This window comes from Saccoglossus kowalevskii, chromosome 7, assembly GCF_978046115.1.
Source record: "Saccoglossus kowalevskii chromosome 7, keSacKowa6.1, whole genome shotgun sequence".
Taxonomy (NCBI): Eukaryota; Metazoa; Hemichordata; class Enteropneusta; family Harrimaniidae; genus Saccoglossus; species Saccoglossus kowalevskii.
In genome coordinates, this window is record NC_140647.1 from 14506372 (window position 1) to 14529962 (window position 23591).

At 35.3% G+C, this 23591-nt stretch overlaps 1 protein-coding gene across 1 annotated transcript in view; it reads right to left on the bottom strand.

The window, feature by feature from the left end:
* Positions 1 to 21102, bottom strand: part of LOC100371728 (uncharacterized) — a 29410-nt gene extending 8308 nt beyond the window's left edge. The window contains exons 1-4 of the mRNA XM_085501140.1: positions 20961 to 21102; positions 5392 to 5629; positions 1252 to 1419; positions 273 to 347 (exon numbers count right to left, since the gene is read on the bottom strand). Coding sequence (XP_085357266.1) covers positions 273 to 347; positions 1252 to 1419; positions 5392 to 5578 — 430 coding nt within the window. The 5' untranslated portion in view covers positions 5579 to 5629; positions 20961 to 21102. The remainder of the gene's footprint in view (positions 1 to 272; positions 348 to 1251; positions 1420 to 5391; positions 5630 to 20960) is intronic.
* Positions 21103 to 23591: the final 2489 nt, after the last annotated feature.

Below are 23591 nucleotides of genomic sequence, written 5' to 3' on the forward strand. Positions count from 1 at the left end.
TGAGGTAGTCAACATGATCTTGATCTTGAGAATAATGGCTGTTACATTAACAGTAAGTGAGAAAATGACATGACTGCTATGTTGGAATCATGTGACAATTATAATGGCATTCAATATAGTGCCCAAATGGAGAGAACATGGTCAAACTAACTAACTACGGTAATACTGACAAATATACATACGTGTACAAACAACATTTAGAGTAGTAGGGGTAACATTAAGAATATATAAAATGATGGGTGTACAGAAAAAGTGTGACCCACTCGATTTACCTCTTTTTAAACTTTTTTTCCTATTTACAGCTACATTGTAAGGTGGGGGTGCTTTATGTGGTGGTGGTGGATGCGCTGTGGGTGAAATTAAACAATTAGATGATAGAGCCAACAGAGTTATAAGCTGTCACACCTCCGCACAGAATAGATTAATCTGTTGCCTGTTAAGATGGGGGTTGTACATGTATGATCATACAAGTTACCTAATGGAAGATTCTCAGCAAGTTTTTACAAAGAGAGAAAGAGCAGCAAAGAATGAAATGCATTTATACATTGTGAGTAGGCATTGCAAAAAATGTTAGCACATCGCCTGCTTATGCGTTTTTTTTTCACATTCATCTGTGGAGGCATTCACCAGGCGATGTGTTGAAGATTTCAGTAGTCACTCAATCAATCACTCAATCTATACCACAGCTCAAATGAGATTAAAAATAAATCTAGCTATGGATAAGTAGCTATGGATAATCAAAACACATACATGATAAACGTAATTTCTCAATTTAGAAGAGAGGGGCATAGGTGAGTTATTTCAACCAGTCACACTGAATCATTGTAGGAACATGTCTCTGCCAAATGTCATTTTTAGTTTAAATAGTTTAAATATAGTTTCCACACAAAATTTGTGACACTTGCAAACTTCCATTCAGAGAATGAAAGTTGAACAAAGTGATTAAATTTGCTGTGTAAGTGTTTTAATTATCACTGGTCTCCTAAATAGATTCTGAAATCAAAAACAACATCTGCAAAGTCAGCAAAGTTCAGAAATCTAATACCAACTGAGCACAAAATAAGATTTTACTTGATGTGAACACAACACTGCATCTTATATTTTCACACATAATATCAAATATACACTGTAAACTAAAGTGGACAGTAATTATGCATGCAAATGAAGTGATTTACATTTTTATCCCTCTGGCATCAGCCAGTACACTGAACCTGGCAGACAAGATGGTTCCAAATCTGATGTGAATCGTACCTGTGTTTGTGCCATAGGCAAGGTTCCCTGTTTTTCGAAGTTGTGGCATTCCTCCTGCAAATAGCCCCCCTCCTCCTCCCATTCCACCTGAAACAGTGCTGCTCCCACCTCCTCCGCTGAAACCACTGTTACTACTCCGGGCACCACCCACTGTTGAGCTCTTGGGTTCTGAAACATGGAAGATCAAATTTCTTCAAACTTTCTTAATACTTAACAATTTACAGTTAATAATGTGATGAGTAATGGGTAGGGATCTTATTTTTGTTTTGAAATTCTTGAATCAAAAAACGTAATTAATACTTTCTTGGATTTTTTACATGTATGATGTAAATTGTCTTTGAATATTTGAATGTAATTTTGCATGTACTTGTTTAAAATTCAATTTGCCAATTTGTACAATTTATCAATTCGACTTTATAGTGGTTGTTTTCTACATGGCAGATACCGTACTCGACCACGTTAGCGCCCATGCCCGGGCAAGCGCCCCCCCCCCCCCACTTTTGCAAAATTTTTATATTTGGGGTCACATTCGGCAAAGCGCCCACCCCTTCAAAATGCAACTAATTTAAAACTTGGTCTTGCGTAACGAATCTTGGTAATCGTTTTTATATGATACAGCGTGGACATCGATCGCTGTGAATATGTTGTGAATGCGTAGAACACGGTAACCGTGCGTAAACTACGCTTCGAGAATGACCTGTTAGTACAAGTAAAATGCGATAAATATTTCATGCCATATTCAGTTTACCTCTCAAAAATGGCTAGTTACTAGTTTTTTGGAAAAACCATGTCGTTTATTCGCTGAAATCAATTCCAACAGATCGTACTTCGACATTGATTATTCACTTCCGCATTGCGTTACCAGAAAGTCTTTGGGAATTTCCGAAGAATTGCGTCTGTACAACACAGCATTCTGATTAGTTAATAACCAACTTTGACCCATTTGGTCAAACGACGCTGCTGTAGGTCAAATCTGCAATTGCATCATGGCGGAAAGTGATTTTCATCGAGAGTTTGCGTACGATCCAACAACTTCGTCAGTGGAAATAATATGACAATTTTGACTTCGACTGTGTTCCAACAGACTCAAATGTTTTTAATTCTATAAATTATGGTGGTACGTAATTAATATTGTAATAAAATGTGCATATTTTTTGTGATCATTTCTGTTTCTTTGTTGTGAAAATCAATGACGACGCAAATTAATTTAGTAATTTGACTTTCCCTCAAAGACGTAATCTGTCACTTGATGAATCAAAATTTTCATTTGCACTCTTTTTCGAGGGGGGTGCTCGGTTAAGCGCCCACCCCTACAAAATCGTGATTTTCTGAGTTGAGGCCCCTGGGCGCTAACGCGGTCGAGTACGGTAGATATATACATGTATGTCCCTGAGATCAATCGGAACTAAGTAAAGTTCATTAAAACCATGATTACATAACTACAGTACAGCCATTGCATATGCTTTAAATTGGCTTTTTTTCACTACAGCATCGTTTCAGCTTCACTTAAACAAAAAGGCAGCTTCGGTACAACTTGCTTTCGCTTCCAAATAGCTTTGCATCAGTTTTGCCTCTTTTCTCCAAGGACAGGTAATGATCTGCTTCACAACTGAGATTAATTGTGTATCATAAACAACAACAAATCTAGTAAAGTATTCATTCCGCCAAACATCTCGGCATTTTTATCGACTGATTGAAATCGATTGGAGAATGTTTAGTTTATTTACGACCATGCAAGCCTGCACGTATTGCTCATGTTCACATTGATTAATATTTATATCTTTTTGAATTTAGGGTGATTAAAGTGAGTCCCAATCTAAGTATGTCCTGTTTGTAGCTGTTATAATTATATGCACGCTTTGACCTCGATTTGGCCAAAATGCACGCAACACTGAAGCAAAGCAAACGCGAATGCAAATGGAAATGATGCAGATGCTACATTGTAGCGAAGCGGGATTTTTGTTTAATTAGGAGAGAGTAGGAAATCAAATGGTTGGTTCACTGCGGCCATTGCCACGGCTCTCTTGTTTACTTGTTTGCATGTACATTTTGTACAATTCACTTGAATCCCAAGGGACATTACATCAAGGAAGTTACAAGTTGCGTTACGTCTTTTGTTAAATATTAAGTTATTGACATGTTGTAAATGTACAACCATAAATTAACTTAAGTTGAAGAAGGTACAAATTTACCGACATACAAAATTGGCTTGGCACATACCCTGTCTGCTCACTGAAAAAATAGAAAAGCTATACTCAGTCAGAATGACTGTTGGTAAGAACAGCGCACAACTAAAGATGAGGAAGTATTTAAAAAAGTCAATTCCCTGACCAACAAAGTGATGTTATTGTTGTGTAACGCTTTGAAGTATATTAGGTCAGCAAAAGGTCAAGGAGGTTTATAAATAGAAGCAGGCTGCAATAATATTTCAGTACTTGGTCATTTATACAATATAAAGGGCTACATTGTTACAAAGTATTGCCAAATCAATGCTTTGTTTGTTAGTACGGCCATTATAGCGTTAAAGACAGAATGGCTGTAATCATGTTTTCACTACATTGGATATGTACACTCTTCTTCACAAAATTATATTTCAAAACTGCAAAAATAAATTAATTTTATTAATTACAACTCTGAATGTCCGGATTTCACATTTATTATTTTAAATGGAGTTCATTTTAAGCTTCAAGGATAATAAAAACAAGCCATGCATGGCACAGTTCCCGTTAGTTATCAGATTTAAGATATATAGTTATGTTTATAGTAATATAGCTGGAATATAACCATGTTAGGAATATGATTTTTTTAACATTAAAATGATTGACATTTGTATCTGATCGTCAAACAAGTACTTGTCCATTTTGAGAGATATTACTCTGGAACAGCATTCAAAATCAGCCATTTTGAATACATGTATATATATATATATATATAACATGATGTATAACGAATATATAAAATTTGAATATAATCAGTCAAAGCATTTAAGAGATATGGCTCTAGAAGTCCAATCATTAAAACAAAATGGCCGCCAGTCAGCTATTTAGAATCCAATCTGAAAAATAAAATGACATACATCAGGAACCTGTAATGTCTAACATGTGTTATAAGTTTGAACAAAATCCATCCATAAATGCAAGAAATGTTCGATATTCGAGGATTTTTTCAGCACAAAAATAGCACACTTTGAAAAAGATCATCAAACCAATATATCCGTATATCTGTGACATGATGTATAATGAATATTAAAAATTTGAACATAATCAGACAAAACAAGTCAGACATATGGGTCTGGAAACCCATTCATTAAAACAAAATGGCGGCCAGACAGGCATTTTGAATCTGATCTGAAAAATAAAATGACGTGCATCAAGAACCCGTAATGTCTAATGTATGTACCAAGTTTGAACGAAATCCATCCATAAATGCTTGATATTTGATAATTTTTTAGTACAAAAATGACAACCATTTGGCCATTTTGAATAAGATCGTCAAACCAATATATCTATGACATGATGTATAATGAATATTTAAAATTTGAACATAATCAGTCATAACAAGCTGGAGATATGGCACGAGAACCACATTGATTAATACAAAATGGCCGCCAGTCGGCCATTATAAATGTTATCTGAAAAACAAAATGTCTAATGTATATACCAAGTTTGAGCAAAATCCATCTGTAAACAGCTGAGAAATGGTTGCTTTTTATGATTTTTTAGCACAAAAATGGCCGCCATTCGGCCATCTTGAATCAGATCGTAAAACAAAATGATGTGCATTAAGGTCCTATAATGCCCAACGTATATACAAGGTTTGAACAAAATCCATCTGTAAACAACCGGGAAATGCTCGATTTTGATGATTTTTAGCACAAAAATGGCCGCCATTCGGCCATCTTGAATCAGATCATGAAACAAATTGACGTACATATGTATGATATCATGTATGATGTATGTGTGAAGTTTGATTGTGAATGGTCCAGGCATTTCTAAGATACAGGTCCGGACGCATGCACAGGCGCACACATGGAGGTCAAAACATAAGTCCCCGTTTTCGGACTGCGTCCGAACGGGGACTAAAAATACTCAATTCTCAATTTCAAACCTACTAGTCAAAATTATTAATTAGTTTTCTTACTGGTAATTATCGGTCCACTTCTATCGTTTGTCTCAGCATGATTCAGTTTCTTTCCTTTTTGAATTGCCGACAATAGCGCATTTCGCTCGCCCTGCTCGTTTTTCTTCAGCTTAGGTGCTACTGTATTGGCTTGACTGAATGTAGGAGGTGGTGGGGGCCCCGGTGGTGGTGGTGGTGGGGGCGGCATTCTCAAGCCTTTTTAGATATTTTGATTAAATACTACTGGTACTTCTACAATCTGCAAGAGAAAAAATATAAGAAGGTAACATGTCATTGGTTTCAACTTTTAGGAAGATGTTTTTTTTCTAGCATAACTTACAATGATTCAAATCTTGTGAGCTGCAAATAATATTCACTGAAAAGAATTTGGTGAAAATAGACAACAATAGTTGTAGTTAACATTTATTTTCAACGTATTTGCTCAATAGATTCATCTCAAACTAACATACAGACTTTTCTTCAGTAGTTGGGAAATTACTAAAATCATTACGTAGCATCTATATGTCAAAAAGATTTTGTTACACATGTAATTTAAAATGATATGTTGGAAGACTCATGCAGCTAGTCATGTAAGTTGCATGGAAACGACAACCAAGAAGGGTCACAGCCAAGCTTTTTGAAACAAATTATGTTTTTGGTTGTTGTTTTTTTTCATATTTTCGCACATTCATAATTAACATTTTTATTTGTATATCAATCTTAAAAGCATAAGCAAAAATGAAATAAGTATTTATTATAAATACTATATAAATTATACTGTACATTTGTAATTTCACTTCACTTTTTGAAAATAGATTTACATTTGAAAATTTACTATTATTTTTAAAAATAAATTTACTTTTATTTTAAAATTTAAAAATAGCTATGCATTCGTAATTTAATTCCTTAAAATTTAATGCATATGTTGAAAAGGTATACTAAGATTTTACAAGTTTTTTCTGAGTCAAAAAGATAAAGGTTGGAAGTAGATGGTCGTTAGCCCATTTCACTAGAATTGCCATCAAGAATCACTAAAAAGTGTGGATATATAATTGGATTGCTAAATGTTGTCCCCCATTTGGCTATTTTGAATAAGATTGTGAAATAAATGAATATGCATAGGTGTATGTATCAAAAGAAGCACAAAAAGAGATACGCGGTGTACTGTCTGAGAGCATACTTTGTGGTATTCTCGTAATAACCTTATTATTATACATCTTTTCCTTCTAAGTATACATCATGGGAATGCCAAAATCCAAAATGTTTAGAACAGAATCAGTGAACTTCTTTGTGTAGAGTCCGGTCAAACTCTGGTGGCAGCCATGTTTGTTTTTATTATTTCAGGAACGTAATCATTCCATATTTAGAATTCGCATTCCCAATACTGTAAAATACTTTATTTTAGCTGCAATTAATTTTCACTGAAAAGACTTTTTTGGTGTTTTGTATGGAATTTATTTTCACTGATTTTTGACAAGTTGAATTTAAAATATAGGAAAAATGGTATATTCGATGGATTTTATTTTCACTAAATCATTCCTTTAGCGAAAATAACAACAATTAATTCCAAGCGAAAATAAAGTATTTTACAGTATGGTAGGATGAAAATACCCTGTAAAATACGCAAAATTACGGCACGCTGTAACTTATGGCGTTACGGTGACAGATGTATAATAATAAGGGTTATGTGAGCATGTAAATACAATGAAACCAAAACTAAGGTGCAAAGTGTTAGTTTCATGGTTATTCACAGGCACTTGGTTTGAGTTTATCATTTTCAAGTCTCTACAAAGCATACATTTTCATGTATCTAAGGAAATGGTATATAGCAATGTTACATGCATTTCAAGTCAGCAGACTGAGCATGATTTTTTTTAATGTTGAGCAATTAATTTGACATAATGTGAAAAGATTTTTGCAACGTATATATCATAATCAAAGAAAGCTTAGAAAGAACTCTTGTGTGCTAAGCATAATGAAGACACATTAAAATTAATTCAAAATTTCAGATTACTTTGGCAGCTAATATTTGTCTGCTATTTGAGATGTGAACCACATTATCAAAATTTATAAAACTTGCAAAAAATACATTTGATTGTATATCTGTGGTACTCAGTCTAATTAATTCCAGAGCACCTCTGTGACAAATTTAATTTAAGGATGTAGTAGACTTAACAGTCACTATTTTATACATTTTTTGTTTATTGTCTAGTTTGGTGGCATTTGTCTATCTGCATGCAATGGATGTGTTTCCCACTCAAAATAGTAACCAGTACACCCAAAAAATTACATATCCAAAAATTAGCGCTCCTTAAAATTGTTATAAGAATTATTATTAGAAATGAAGAGAAGGAAGGGACCAAAAAGGAAGAATATGACTCCAATGTCCGAAGAAGCAAAACTTCATCTCAAAAAAAAAACATCGATCGTTGTATGAGTCCAGCGAAAGTTCGGACTCTAACGCAGTGTTCTCCCCACATAGAACAAAGCATGGCGGCACCGCCATGCTTGGCGACCCGGCCGCCACGCTTGGGTTCGGACCGCCATGCTTACAACTTCACCGCCATGCTAATAGGATGCATTGTTTACGTCCATTTGACCCACTCACACGTAGCACTGCGTAAATTATCACCGTCTACGCCACGGCGGTTTGAACTTGCCGGGACAAATTAAACAGTCCCATTGTTAAACACGTGTGAAGTACAGACACTGTCAATGGGGAACAAATTGTCACTCAAGTTGCAAACATCGAGATGCTATATGACAAAACATGTAAAGGAAAAAAAGGTGATGCCGCCCGGCTAAAACGTACAATCACCGTTAGCACAGCACAGAAACGGAAGCGTGTAGAAACACAGAAACGACGTGAGGCTGGTTTTGATGAGTCGTGGAAAAAGACATTTCCCTGGTTAAGGTCAATTGTTCAGGTAAGATTTCGTAATTTTAGAAATAAAATGCCAGTGTGTGTATGTTTTGCCGATCGTAAGAACACCGAACATGGTAGGCCTACACCGATTTCAATCAACATCTTAGACACGAGGCTGGTATAGACACGACATGAAAAAAAAACATCACTCGTTACTGTCAACTTTTTTTAGATTATTTATGGATATCTTCATAGATTAATGGGTACGCGTATGTTATAATTTGTCCAAGCAAAAAAAAAAATCGAATTTTGTAATCTTCCGGTCACATGTTGACCTGTGTCGGTATTTCCAAGATGGCGGCCTGTCAACGTCTTGCGAACGACAGCTGCTATCATCACGCGCTATGATCGATGGAATCCCGATTTGTATACATAATTCTATTGTTACGTTTTAATTTTAATTGAATAGTGACCTCATGTTTTTTTTCCTCGAAATTCCCGAGTCTCCTTGTCGTTGACCTGACAAAACCAACATGTAAACAACATGTTTTGCAGACGAAATGCTATCCATACGGCACTGGGTTCCCGATCGTGGCACAATTCAATCGTTATGTTTACATTTATTTGAACCTCAATCCTCATTGTTGTTTTTTTATTATTTATCATTTTTTCCCACTAGGAATGTTGTGCAGTTAATGCTCAAAGCACAACATGATTGCAAAGAGTGGATCTTCTTTATGGAACAAAGTCCCGTGCAAGTCTATGACGAGTTTAACTACAGTAAGGCAGCCAATGCACAACAAAGTCAGAAGGATTAGTTTAGACTAAGTTTTATGGAACAGTTTACATTAAATGACGATCTTGTCAAATTATGGTATATTATGTAAAGTATTATGTAATTTAAATAAAGTCTCTCATACATTTTAATACTGTCTTGTATGTTTGTTTTTGTGAGAGTGAATCCTGAAAAATATGCAAATTAGTATGCAAATTAGCATGCAAATTAGACTGCCATGCTTGCCTCTGAGCCTGGGGAGAACACTGCTAACGATACTGCTGTGACGGTGCAACATTTATCTCCATATAGCTCAGACATTGAAGAACTAGAAGAAGTGCCAAGAAAAAAAGAAATTATCGTCACATGGTGACGATGATAAAATGGCTGAAGCTGAGACTGATCGATGTCTACATTTTAAATAGCGAACTTTTTCGGCGATCACGGAAATTAATTGTTCCAATCGCTGCTGGTTGACGTTGTGGTTGACATCTGAAAGCTGTTTTCTTCGGCCAGGCATGTTGTTATTTGAATACGATTGATGCTTCTCAAGAAAATGGTCATGGCAAATGATGACACAACTCAAGAAACTTGTCAATCACCTCACTCCTTATACGGAGTGTCTCCGCCTAATTATGACGTCAAATTTTCAGAGCTGAACAGTACTGCATGTTTACTTCCTGTATACCAGGCCACGTTGTCCCAAACAACAAACTATTTATCACAATTAAATTTTAATATCCAGTAAGAATCTGAGATATAAATACAATTGAATAATCGTTACGCCAGTCCCGGGTGCCACTCGACCGAACAGCGAAGCACATGCTTTGTCAGACCGAGTTGTTTCTATCTCTCGTCTCCAGCTTGCAAGCCTGCATCTACAACGCACATTTTATTTTATTTTATTTTATATATATCTATATATATATTTTTTTTTTCTAAGGCTGGTGACCGATATGATCGTTGTCTGCAACTTAGACATTGTGTAGAAAACATGTGGCGATTCAAACTGATCACAGTTGGCCTACATTAAAAATTGCAGTAACTGCCACAATCAACTCAGACGTGCAGTTCCCGGTTACTAAGGAAGTAACCATAATCTCTCACTTATGTCCAGGCAATAAACAACCTTTGTATGCGCAAAGGATTACGTTGTAACTGTACAACGCTATTTAGGCAAACGAGTCTTGTCAGTGTTTGGAGCCTGTTTTACATTGAATATCGATGATACGCATGATCACTTTTTAACTTGAACCACACAATCTATAAAATAGAAGTATATCCTTCGCCCGAGTGTAAAATTTTTCTCAAATGACGTCCCAAACTGAAAGTATTGGTCAGTTTGTTCATTGGAAAGGTTACTTTCCATTTCTGGCAAATAAAAACAAACTAATTAGTGAACTACAATATAGAGTATGCTGCGTTCCCTCGGTATCGCATTTGCTTGAATTTTGCATGGGCTGTTCTACCGAAAGTATCAAACAAACATGTGAGAGCATTGGCGAAAAATCACGTTTTAAACTCAAAATAAATTTGGTGTCATTCAGTGACTGTGGTCGAACACTTCAAGCTAGTGTCATGAAATTAACGCAACACGCTGGGCAAAAATCCTGTCACCCGATTGGATGGGACACCTTATGGTTAACATTACGATGTTTGTTACTCATCTAACTATTTTCAGCGTCACGCAGTACCCATTTGTTTTAATTAATATTTTTGTTAGTTAACTAGCAGTCATGTGACTACCATTGAATTAGATCAAAAATGACCCAGAATTTTAGGAAGTGTGAAACAAGAGCTTTTAATAAAATATATAGTTTTATAGTTCAGGACAATTCTTATATGAAAATAACAAGCCTAATTATAGCATCCATGTTAAGTCTACTACATCCTTAAATCAGATTTTTTGAGATACCAGAAATTGACTAATAATAATAAAATAATCAATATGTATGTTTTCAACATTAAACTAATCATGTCTCTGGATTAGCTCAATGAACCAAATGAATAATTATGAAAATTAATTAATTCTTATGCATATATTTAGGTCTGTGTGTTGTTTCAGGGTGCACATGTAGCAAGTTTCATTATAATGTAATGATTAATCCTAACAAAAATCGATGGAAAGCTAAAAATTAAATTATTATGCAAATTAGATAATTATTATGAATGATATAAACACAAAACTACAGTAATTTGATTAGTGCATTGTCTTAGAGTATATATGTACGAAGATTCATTGAAATAAGTAAGCACTCGAGATATTGATGGAAAAGCTTACTACGAGTCATAGGCTAAACTGAATGACAATATTAGGCATATCGTGAAACTTTAGTTTTGTCACTGAAATTGATACTGCCTAATAGTTTAAAACTTGATTGTCTCTATAAATCGTATGTCATGTGTGTTTTTGTATTCAACTGATATAATATCATAAATACACAAAGAAATGAAATTTCAACAATGAACATTCAAGTCATACAATGTACCAGTTACGAGAGAGACAAACTTAACTTACTTAAATTAATTAATTAGTAATTTCTAGTACCGATACGCATCATTTTAAAGGCAGTAAACACTTTAAAACAAACACAAATGTAGTTCATCTCCAGCATAACTACATATTAAACATTTTTTAAAGGTGATGTATTCTAGACACGTTGTGTACGTTGCTATGAGTCCCATATCGAACAGAACATGGCGCGACAACCATCGGCCTTTAAAAGTAAAGAGGATACACACCATGCAATTCAGCAGTGATTTATTCCTTGAATTATTCTTCTTTTTTTTTAGCATTGGATATTGTCAGACTTAAAGGACCAAATCAACTGACCCAGCCAATAATTTTTGTTAATTTAACTATTTGTATACAAAATCTCCGCAAATATTATCACTTAAGCCAATTAAAGCTGGGGAGTCATCATCTGCGCATGAAACATAGCATGTCGTTGTTTACAAACACACTATTATGGTTACTTGGAACTCCCGTGTGTGCGTAGGTGACGACCCCTTTGCTTTAAAGCAGAACTTGATGAGAAATGTTTATTACATTGCCTGCTAATGCTGTTTGTTTCAAATTTGTTAAGAACCACTAAACCATGCACATGCTTTTAAAGTTGTTACTGCAGTTAAAATTCTCAAAAGGTCGAAGACTAACAGGAAAGGAAATAGAGAGGTAGGTCAGGTTATGCCTTCACTTTAGTTAAAAGTTAATAAATACTGTTAAAAATGCATTCATTCCAGAATGAGGATATTTACTCATTGGTTTTAAGAATTGTTTTGAAAGTTTTGAAAGTCTGGTCAATTGAAGAGGGTTGCCAACATGTGTACACGACCGCAGACATATTGATTCCTACACTACATACGCACGCGAGACAGAGAGCAAATCTAAAAAGTCAAAAATACAAGTATAGAAGGTAAAATAAAAAAATCATGTTAACACTACGTAAGAATTTTAGAAAAACAAAAAACAGAACAAAATTTTCTACTCAACAACACTGCAGTTAACATACCAGTGCTGCCCCAACAATCAATAACACTTGAACCACTGCCAACACGACAACAGATTCTAATCAACCAAAACATCAACACCACTGAAATATACATCACCCAAAAGGAGACCACTGAATGTTTTTATTTTTGTATACCGATCAGTTTTCAACAAGTGCCAATTCACTCATTTGTAAGTGTGGCAACTGTCGACGCAAATGAATTATACAAAAGTATACCAAGTAAAGATTACAGTGTGTATTCGCTTCCTCGTTTCACTGTATTTTAACTTCCTTTGCGTTAACAGGAAATGTTTCTTATCTCGTCCACACAGCATATATCAATTTCATAATGCATCAGACAATGTACTTGTTCATTGTGTGCAGAATTCTCCAGGCATTACTTATGAAAAAGAATAAACATGGGAAATGTGACACAGACGTACAATAATGATATGTTCAAATCCAGCTGCATTGACCAAAGTCATTGCAAAATTAATTCAACACTACGATTATAAAAAAAAATTGTCACTATTCTAGTTTTAGATTATTGATTCATTTGTCCAAATATTAAACAACCTCATTTATGTTCACAATGTGACTCATTTCAATGAGTACCAGGTAAATACAAACTCAAATTAATCTTGATGGTAAAGAGAATTGCCATTCAAACCAGATGCATCTATTGATTTGTCTGCTTGTTTACAACATTGAAAATATATACATCATCATGTCATGTGACCAGAAATAAACAAATTTTCCTGTGATTCATTGCTATTGTCCTATGAAGCGTGGGTAAATCAATGGTATATTTTTCAGTCCTGACTTTTGGAAATATTTGTTGAATTGCTGTACCCCATGATCATTTTCAATACTGGACATGATGGTATGGGTCATTTTAAACAAAATCTGTTACCTCATGCCACAAAAATACACTATGAACAAGAACTACCAGTAGGTAACAAAAGTTAAACCATTAAATATCAACTGAAGAGTTTCTAGTAACTGTCACTGTGTTTATAGTAATGTTCCGGAGATAAATTCAGTCATACATGTATATGTATGTAGTCTTCTCAGTTGACACAAATAGTGTTCACATTACAGACCTGCCAGAAAAAATAGATCTTGGTCCCAATAGCAAGTCAGACTGAAACTCAACAAATGCCAAGATATGCTGCCTGAAGACTCAACGCTATCAAAATCACCCCCAGGCCCCCAGTGGTGAACTTCAGATAACATATACTGACTCATACTAGTCTGATGTGGCGATGTGTTATTATCATCATATGCGTATCATTTGCCATGATTTGGTTAACGAGCAGATCGACGAATGAGGGCGTGATGTCAACACAACTGCAGTAAATACAATAGTGTTGGTCGCGGCAACTTTTTTGTTTTGAGTGCCGAATGCTACGATCGCCATGGCCAAAATCATGGGTATGGAAACAACCATATTTTGTAATATTTTTGAACAATATATTGTTCCCTACTCCCTGTGCATATATATGAATCAGCTAGAGTTGGGATGGGGGGAGGGGAGCAGAACTGTCTAGTTATTCAGTGAAGGTGACAGCTATGGTGTCATCATTCCGGCAAAGCAGTCATTGAATGCGACATTACTGAAGTTGAGAATTAGTCTAAAAGAAGTCTGGAGGAAATGTATCAATGGAACTTGACATGAACAGAATGACATGCTAACATAGTGTAATGAATACATGCTTTATGAATAGAAACAACATATGGTAAATCAGGCAACTATTTGTTCAAATTTATTTGCACTTTGACAAATAAATCTTTCATTTGCAGCAGGTATTTAAGCAAACCATTGTTACTGCATGGCAAGCAATAAATCAAAACTTTCAGGAATTTTACAGATAACGAAGATTTTTGACCTATAAAAAATTAAACCAAGCTTGCGATCACACATTTTTAATGCACTGCAAACCAATTTCCATTTAATTATGTTGTACCAGCTAACCTATTTTATGTACCAAATTTTATCAAAGATTACACACAGACTGAAATGAAAAAAAAAATATTATGCAAATTAGCTACATAATGTGTTAAAATGGACCAAAAACTAATCACAAATGCCCATTACCCCCAAGGTATCGATACCAAATTTGAACAAAAGGAATTTTTTCCCAAGTGTCATTATACATCTATATGATGCAATACTGAAAAATATTAAAATGTCTCAATATGTAAATTAGTTAATTAATATGATCGCATACTCATTTACACAAACAGAAAGCATTTACCATGTGTCAATGCACTGTACAAACAGTTGCAAAGTTACACAAAAAAACTATAAGGTATAAAGTATGTGTCTACTAAATTGCTTTGAAAACCACCCAGTGATATTGATATTAACACGATTTTACACACATATCTATCAAACCACATTTGTAAAACATGAAATATAACCCTGTTTGTGCTTTGTACACACAAGAACTAACGATAAATTATCAAAGAGCATGAATTTGAGATATACCGGTACATGTATTGGGTTGGTGCAGTGTTCTCCCCAGACCCCAAGCCAAGCATAACAATACATCTTATTTGCATAATAATTAGTTTCCCCAACAAACATTAGAACTGCAATAAAGAAGAGATAGTTTTATACATATCTCATATATTTTATATCATTTAAATTCATTGTATTTTATGCGTGCATCAAGTCAAATACCGGGTAAAGTTTGAAATAGAACAGGAAAAAAATGGAAATACTTCTAGCCAGTCAGTGAATATATTGTTATCCATGGAGGTAACTGGTTCATCATTATTTTGTGTACAACAAGTACAGTCAGTTTTAGTGCCAATGTTACTGTCAGTTCATACGACATGGAGGAAAAACACTTTTTTGTTAAATTTGTAAAGTCTACAAGATTGCGGGTTATCAGAATATGAAGAAATTAACAAATCAATAATGACATTTTTTTTCTACAATGGCATTTCAAAACTAAAGTCAGCGATTTTTCATTGATCTATCTATACCTTATGCGTAACGCTACGATCACCGCAACATTGTCACTTTACGGCATTGCGTTGAATGGGTATTCTCCGTTGCTGTTTCGATCATCGGTCCCTGACTTTTTTGTTTAAAAATACACAAACTTAAAATGTTTGGTTAATTAAAACGATTATTATTTATGATAAATGAGGTATTTCTAGAGGTCAGAGTTTGTTTTTTTCCTCGACTGTCTCGTCTGCATTGAATAATTTTTGCTTCGATTTATTTACAGTTTTCGTTCCAATACGACTTAATTTCACTTGTTTTTTAAATTCTTGGTAATTAGCGTCATCGGCGATGGAGTAGTAAAAACGCAATTAACCGCAGTGCAGCAAGTCGGGATAGACCATCCCGACACAATGGGCAAATTATTACTACCCTAGTATTTTGGGTTTGTTTGACTTGGTAACTTCTTGTAGACTTTTTATCACTGTTTTTGTAAGGCTAACCATGTACAAAGGTGGGATTACCTTTCGATTAATACATGTTATTGTTTTAAAAATGTGCTAGACAAGGCTGATACAACAATACAACGTGAATAAGCATCGCGGACAGGATTTCAAGCATCGCGGGCAAAACGAAAGCGACGCGGCTGTTTGTCTAAGCGACGCGGGCCCGCAGTGCTTGAAAGGCCTGGGGAGAACACTGGGTTGGTGCACAAGTTTCGTTGATATCTGTGAACCATGTTTTGACATAATTTGACAGCTTGGATTTGTGATAATAAGCAGAATTGTGTAAAGATGGATTCATATTTTTCATCAAACAAAATGGCTGCCAGTCTACCATCTTAGAATGGATCGCAATACAAATCAACCAAAATGACCAAAAAATAATGGATGTGCCTCAGTACCGGGTATGTCAACAACAGGTGTTACCAAATTGATATTCTATGTTTGAACAGAATTGGCCACCACAATTGGCCACCATCTAAGTTTTTAAGGTATTTTTGGATTAAATATGGCCGTCAATCCGCCATTTTGAATCTGATCAACAAGAAAAATCTAGCATATGTAAATCGAGAGCATGAACTTTTGTAAAATGCTAAGCACAGATGGACGGACAGACAAATGAACAAATGGACAGAATCTGATCCATAAGCCCTCTGACTGTGTCAAGATGCATGCTGTTGTCTATAGTGCCATGAAGTGTATGCATTTCACCAAAATTTTAGAAAAAAAAATAAAATGCACATTTGTAATGCCTTTTCATATTATTAGCAATTACATTGTTACAGGTAATTTGCTTCACAGATAAGTTTACTCTTGCAACATGGTGATCATTTCAATAAGGTCGACTTTGAGGATAGCCATGATGGATGAAGTTTTCCCAAGAAGCGTGTTATAAGTATATAAACAATATGATTTTGGTGAAGACCAATACAGAAAAGATTCTGCATGCTTCGTCAATCATACAAAAATTAACAGGACTCAACTGCCCACAATTAACAAAACTAGCCAACGAATATGCCTTACACTTGACTTAAAAAAGGACACACATCTTGATACATGTACTTTCTAAGGGTACAAATTCACTATGAATGGGAATTTCTTGGATATATTTAACAAAGAAATGCAAGCAGTAGCTATTGATGTTCAAAAACAGTAACATGACAAAATATGAAAATACCCCCAAAAGTACCAGGATGTTTGATGATCATGCATAAGCTCTAACCAGGTTAGTATGTGGGTGTACAGTACAGCAGCATTCAACATACGTTTTTATAGAGACTGGTCAGGCACTCACATAACCATCGCTCAATATTACAATGTTGCAATCACTCATTTTCAATTGTTCTTCAGCTAGCTCGCCAGCCAGCCAACCACTCCCTGGTCCACTAGAAATTGTAATACGTTTTTGTGTGTCAATTCTTGTCATATGTCACAGTTGTGTACTGTAAAATCTGTATTAGAAGCTGCGGCTTCTATTAAAATGGTACAATGCAACAGAGGGAATGTGGCTTCTATTAGAGCATGTACACATATGAAAAATGGTGAATCTTTGCTTCTCAATTATTCAAAAAGAATGTGTGCGACTTCTATTAGGGATGAGGCTTGTAATACAGATTTTACGGTAATTTAATATTTTGAGACAACAATTAAATCGCTTCAGACACATTTACAGAGCTGCCAACCTTGGAAAAACAGAATTGGTGCTCAGCACCTACTAAATTTGTATTTTTAATCCAAAATTTGTATTTTTTTAAGTTGCAGTATTTTACCTACCGTACTTCCCCGACTATAAGCCCAGGGGCCTGAACATGAAATATCAGGAAAATTAAGGGGTGGGCTTATACTCAAGAACCACCTCAGAAAAAAATAATTTTTTGATGCGCTTAATAGTGTAACCATCTCCCGAACCTTGAAACATTATCCAAATTATATTTTTCATTCACAGTGCCGGTCTTGGAGGAAAATTACGTTTTTTTGAGGGAAAAATGTGAAACGAGTCGTCAATGATTACAACAACACTTTTTACAATGAAGAAACATGTTCGTAAAAGTGCACGCATTTTATTACAATACGGTTTACATACTGTCTGAATTTACGGTGCAAAAATGGGTTAGGTCTGTGGGAAAACGGTCGAAGGCAAGATCTTTATCATTATCTTCGTTGTGAAATGTTTTCGATCGTATGAAACTCTCGATACAAAGCTATTTCCGCTATCATAATTTGATCTGAACAACTTCCTTTGACCTAACAGGTTCCAGTCTTTCGTTAACCCATGATAATGCTGTGTCATACAGACAAAGTTTTCCGATTATTGACAAAGTATTTAAAAATAGTTTGCATGTTCACACCCCATTCACGATAGACTCAATGGACAAGACTATTCGGGAAAAGTAAAATGATGTTCAGTGACCAGGTTTCACGACTTGACGATCACATTTTTGTCATTTGGAAAACTACTACTCAAAAGAAATATGGATTAAATCGGTATTGCAACATCGGGGTTCATTTCAAGTATATAACAGAATAGAAAATGTGGGAACTATGTTTGTTCGCCCACCATGCACTCTGAAATTAATGTGAGTTTTCTCGTAAAAGCTGGAACCAAACTACCGTACCAATCATGATTTTTAGGCAATGAAATACACTTTTTACATGCATATTTTAATAAATTTCTTGACACCCGGTAAAACCACCCTGGGCCTATACTCAGGGATGCCCTCAACTTGTTAAACGACCAAAAACAGAGGGGTGGGCTTATACTCGGGGAGGGGCTTATAATCGTATTCCTGTTGTATTTTCGTAACAAATACAAATTTTTCGTAATGGTTGTCAGCTCTGCATTTATGATTTTTCTGATGATATTAAAAGTCTTTTAACTCAAAAAAATAAGGCCAAGATAAGATTCATATTCAGCAACCAACCAACCAAACCTTATTTAATGTTATTTTAATACAATTTACCCATATTACACTCATTTGAGATTACCCATGATGCTGTTAAACTGTCAAATTTTGTTAATATTTAAAATGTAAATATTTATAAAACGTAGATTCAAATTCAAATGGCAGGTTGTGATTTGTTTTTTGGATGTTCTTTTGCCTCTACCGACCTCTATATGCGAAACTGATTGCTGATTAGATATTGCTCAGATCGTTTCGAAATTACATTCCTCAGCACTAGTGACATCATATTCATAGTCACTGTGATTGGTCAGGATTCCAACTGCCATTTTGAGTTTCTAAATGCTCTTTAAAAATTCATAAACTAATAATTGCCAAATTCAGGGGTAACCTGATATGAGTATATTATTCAGATTATTATATTATTAGTATTTTTTATTCATAGATAGATAAAATAAATTGAGTGAAATAAAAATAAACGCAAATATTACTGCTGTGATCAGTTGTTTCATCAGACTGTTTAAATGCAGGAGGATGCTACGACAAAAAATGCAGATTCCTTAAGAGGTACAACTACAAATAAAAAGAATAAATTGTCCCCCAAAACTAGAACAGTTCCTTAAATATCATTGAAAAAAAATCTATATAATCTTGTGTACTCAGGTGAGGGTAAACACATCCGTGAGCTTCCAGTACAAGGAAGTGCTTGCTAATTAACATAACAATGAAATGTTATGTGACAGTAAACTGTCTCAAACGATTTTTTGAAGCTGTTGTCTCTATGAATCAGTTAATTAATATTGCGTTAAATTAGCGTATTACCAGTGACACTGTACCTCATGATTCCCGTGATCACCACGGCTCGCGAGACCTGGTTTTATCTAATCCCTATACCTGTAGTTTTTAACAGGGTGTTTATTTTCTCCTCACCTAAAAATAGTTTAATTGTTGGGGTTCGATCCTTCGGTATCGCTCTACAAAACAAAAAACTTGTGCTCTCAATGACCCAGAGCTACCAAGGAATATCACTGAAAAGTGCAGAAAAGGTAAAAGGTAGGTTATGAACAACGACCGATTAGTAATACTACGATTTTAAGGATCATTCAGTCTTTCTATATCACTGTACATTGTTTAATCAAAGACATTAGAAAGAGATTTCTATTGTCTTTGGTTTAATATTGTTTTTTAAATCTAATACATGTACTAGTATTATGTAAGTTTATGGACACTCCCCAAGGATTATTGCAACAGCAACATCCATTAAATGTTATGAATGTCCCTTGCCTGTTGGTAAATGAAGGACAAATAATTTCACACAATTGATATATTATCAGGAACTGGAAAGAAAATGTCACATTTCAAATTATATCCAGGTTTCCTGTTTCACTAGAAGCCCAGTTCATTGATAGTACTGATTACAAAAAAAGAAATGTGGAAATGAAAACTGTCCAAAAAGACAAGGCACAATAATGTAGAAATCATCACACATACGAAATTCTCAAAACGGGACACGGTTTAAGTTGTTCCAGGTGATGCCAACTTGTCCTCAGCTCGGTTGGTGTCCCCGACACGTAACCGGCACACCAGGTGAGCTTGTCTCAATCGAACACAGTCGATCACAATTATGGTGTGTGAAGTTCGATCATCAGTAAATTAACTGAGAAATATAGCTGTTATTATAAAGGGCCACGATATTTATGTCGATAACTGTAATTCCGACAAAAAAAACATTGGTTGACCGTATTCGATCCCCGGCCAGCACGGGTAAGAATCGGTCAGTGAAGTTCAGGTCGGACTTTGCACCTGCTTGTTTACGAAGCCTACGGCATTCGGGTGTGTCGTTTAAAGACAAGGTCAGTTTATGTGACGTGTTTTTATCAAAGGAACGATAACTACCAAAGACTATTCGCCGCATTAGTTAGCAAAACTAAAATCAAACGAGAATTAAATGTAGAAGTGAACGGGGAGTGACGGAAACTTGAAACACATTCTGTTTCTGTGCGAACATCCCGAACACCTCTCTAAACAAAACTTATCTGTCGACGATCGCAAATAATATTTTGAATTATTGAGCTTTCATACGGCTTATGGATACTCACCTGTCACCACATATGGTTGTGAGAAAATTTAGTGGGTTCATCGCCTTGATAATGTACGAAGTATTTGACTAACTCACAACTGCTTCAACCCGGAAATCAACTGCAGATCACCGATTGAATGTCAGAACAAAAATGGCCGCCGACAGTCAGAGCATTGATCGTTAGAGGGGTACCATGTATTGAGTGATTATCAACACCCCCTCCCCCTGCCTGATGTACAATCTGTGCACGCGATTTCATGTTGGCAGGGTGGTTGTCTGCTTCTGAAATAAGTTTTCGATAAACTCTGATAGTAAATAATTGGACAACATTTGTAAATGCATTGCCATTTTCTTTGAAAAAGGCACTACGACCAAATTACATTTAATTTAATATACATTTACCTATTTCTGCACTTCTGACTGCGGAAGAGCGATTTTGTAAAAAATGTCATACAAATTCAGTTGAAGACGAACAACATTTTATCCTAGATTGCGAATTTCTCGATAAAGAAAGAAGATAGATGTTTCAAGAAATAGGAATTAAAAATAAACTAAATAAAACAGACATTTTCATTAAAATAATGACGTGCTTCATACCCCTGGCAACGTTTCTAAATAAGGCAGAACAGAAATCAGGTATATGATAGCTATCACCTCTACATTGGAAGAATCCTGTAACTATCATTATTTTTTTCCTATTTAACATCTTTTAATTTTAATTTTATCTTATATTTTAGCTACTGTATTTGTTATGATTTGTATTTTATTTTATTTTATACCATACTGCGCCCTCTGATGGCATAGTAATGTAATAAAGTTATTATTGAGTGCTCAGACCACCATTGAGAGGGCCTGAGTTGAATAGTATCGAATGTGACTGAAAGTTTAGGTGCTAAATGTGATATGCGTCATCCGTGCTAAATGCGGGGGTCAATAACCGCCAATTTAGGAAACTTAATATAATGGATGATATTTTGGATTATTGTTTTATTTGTTGCTCGTATTTATTTTGCTACTCCACCGTGGTGAATGACGACCAAGTGTATTCTGGGTAGAATATATCAGTTGTGTGTTCTTTACAATGATGCAACATTTTCGACATGGGCCCCATGCGGCGTAAACAATTCTAGATGCAGTTCTGTAGCTCTGTATTTCGCTGTAGCTCTGGATTTGCATCCGTAGTCTGATTCGTTCGTCTCATAATTGGACACCAGCGAAATCCAGAGCTACAGAACTGCAGCTAAAACAATGCGTGTAAAATACAAGTACTTACATTGTTTGCCTACGACTGCCCATGTGAGGTGGTATGGTAATTACCAGACATTGGTTGGTGGAGATCAAAACATAAGCAGGCTCATTGAGCTACGTGTATCAATGACAATCAAGTGTTAAAGCGCGGTGGTCGTCGCGCAACGCGTGTTCGTATTTCATGTAAATAAACAATGTATTTTACACGCGTTGTATACGTCGCTATGAGTCCCATATCGAACAGGACGCGGCACGACGACAGCCGCCCTTTTACGATTATGTATAACCATGGACCTACCTATGTTAACTGATTGAGGTATAAAATGCATATCATTGACCATTGATTTATTGTATGTTTTTTTGTTTTTTTTCATTCATACTAAATTGTGTGTCAAATCACTATCTATCATCGCGCATCTCTTTTTGTGGGCGTCGCGTGTTAAAGGACGCCACCAACTACAACAGACATAAACAAAACTGAGCTACATGTATTTCTAAAATTTGGGATCGGTTGTTATTTGTTGTACATGCATAACACTGACTAACAATTTTAAAAATGTATTATCAAAGTATGTGTGTAACAATTAATTTCACAATCAAAATACTAGTAGTATAACCTAATTTTACTATTTTTATTATATACTTTTACTTATTACGTTACTAATGTTTTCAATATTTCAACTTCATTGGTGTCTATAACCAAAAAATAAATGTAATATTTTTTACGGTATCAATGAAGTACTATTCTATTCTATTCTTCTATTCTATATGGTTTCGGCGAGATAAGAAAGGAATAGAGAATTAGGCGAGCAATTTAATGTAAATATGCGCGGATTTCGTAAAAACAAATCTGTTCAAAAAAACAGCACTGCTTGGTGGCACCCTCTAACCAGTAACGCGACTAGAGATTTGGCCAGCAATTTAATGTAAATAAGTGCAAATTTCGTATCATAGCTACGTATACAACGCGTGTAAAATACATTGTTTGTTTACATGAAATTCGAACACGCGCTGCGCAACGACCACCGCGTTTAAACGCAAATAGAGAAATAGGCGAGCAATTCAATGTAAATATGCGCGGATTTCGTAAAAACAAACCTGTTAAAAAAGCCAGCACTGCCATGTGGCGCCCTTGAATCATGACGCGATTAGAGATTTAGTGGGCAATTTAATGTAAATAAGCACAGTTTTCGTAAAAATCCGTCCAAAAAGCCAGCATTGCTTGGTGGCGCCCTCTATGATCTGTAACGGATTTAAAGGGGATGTTTGGGGTCTGGAAACAAATAATTAAATGCGACAGTTACGTGCACAATTACTTGTAAAATGTACGTTTAGCTGAACGAAAGTCCGTGTTTGAGAACACAGTTGTTGAGGGGCTGAGTTGAGAACATTTTTGTAATCA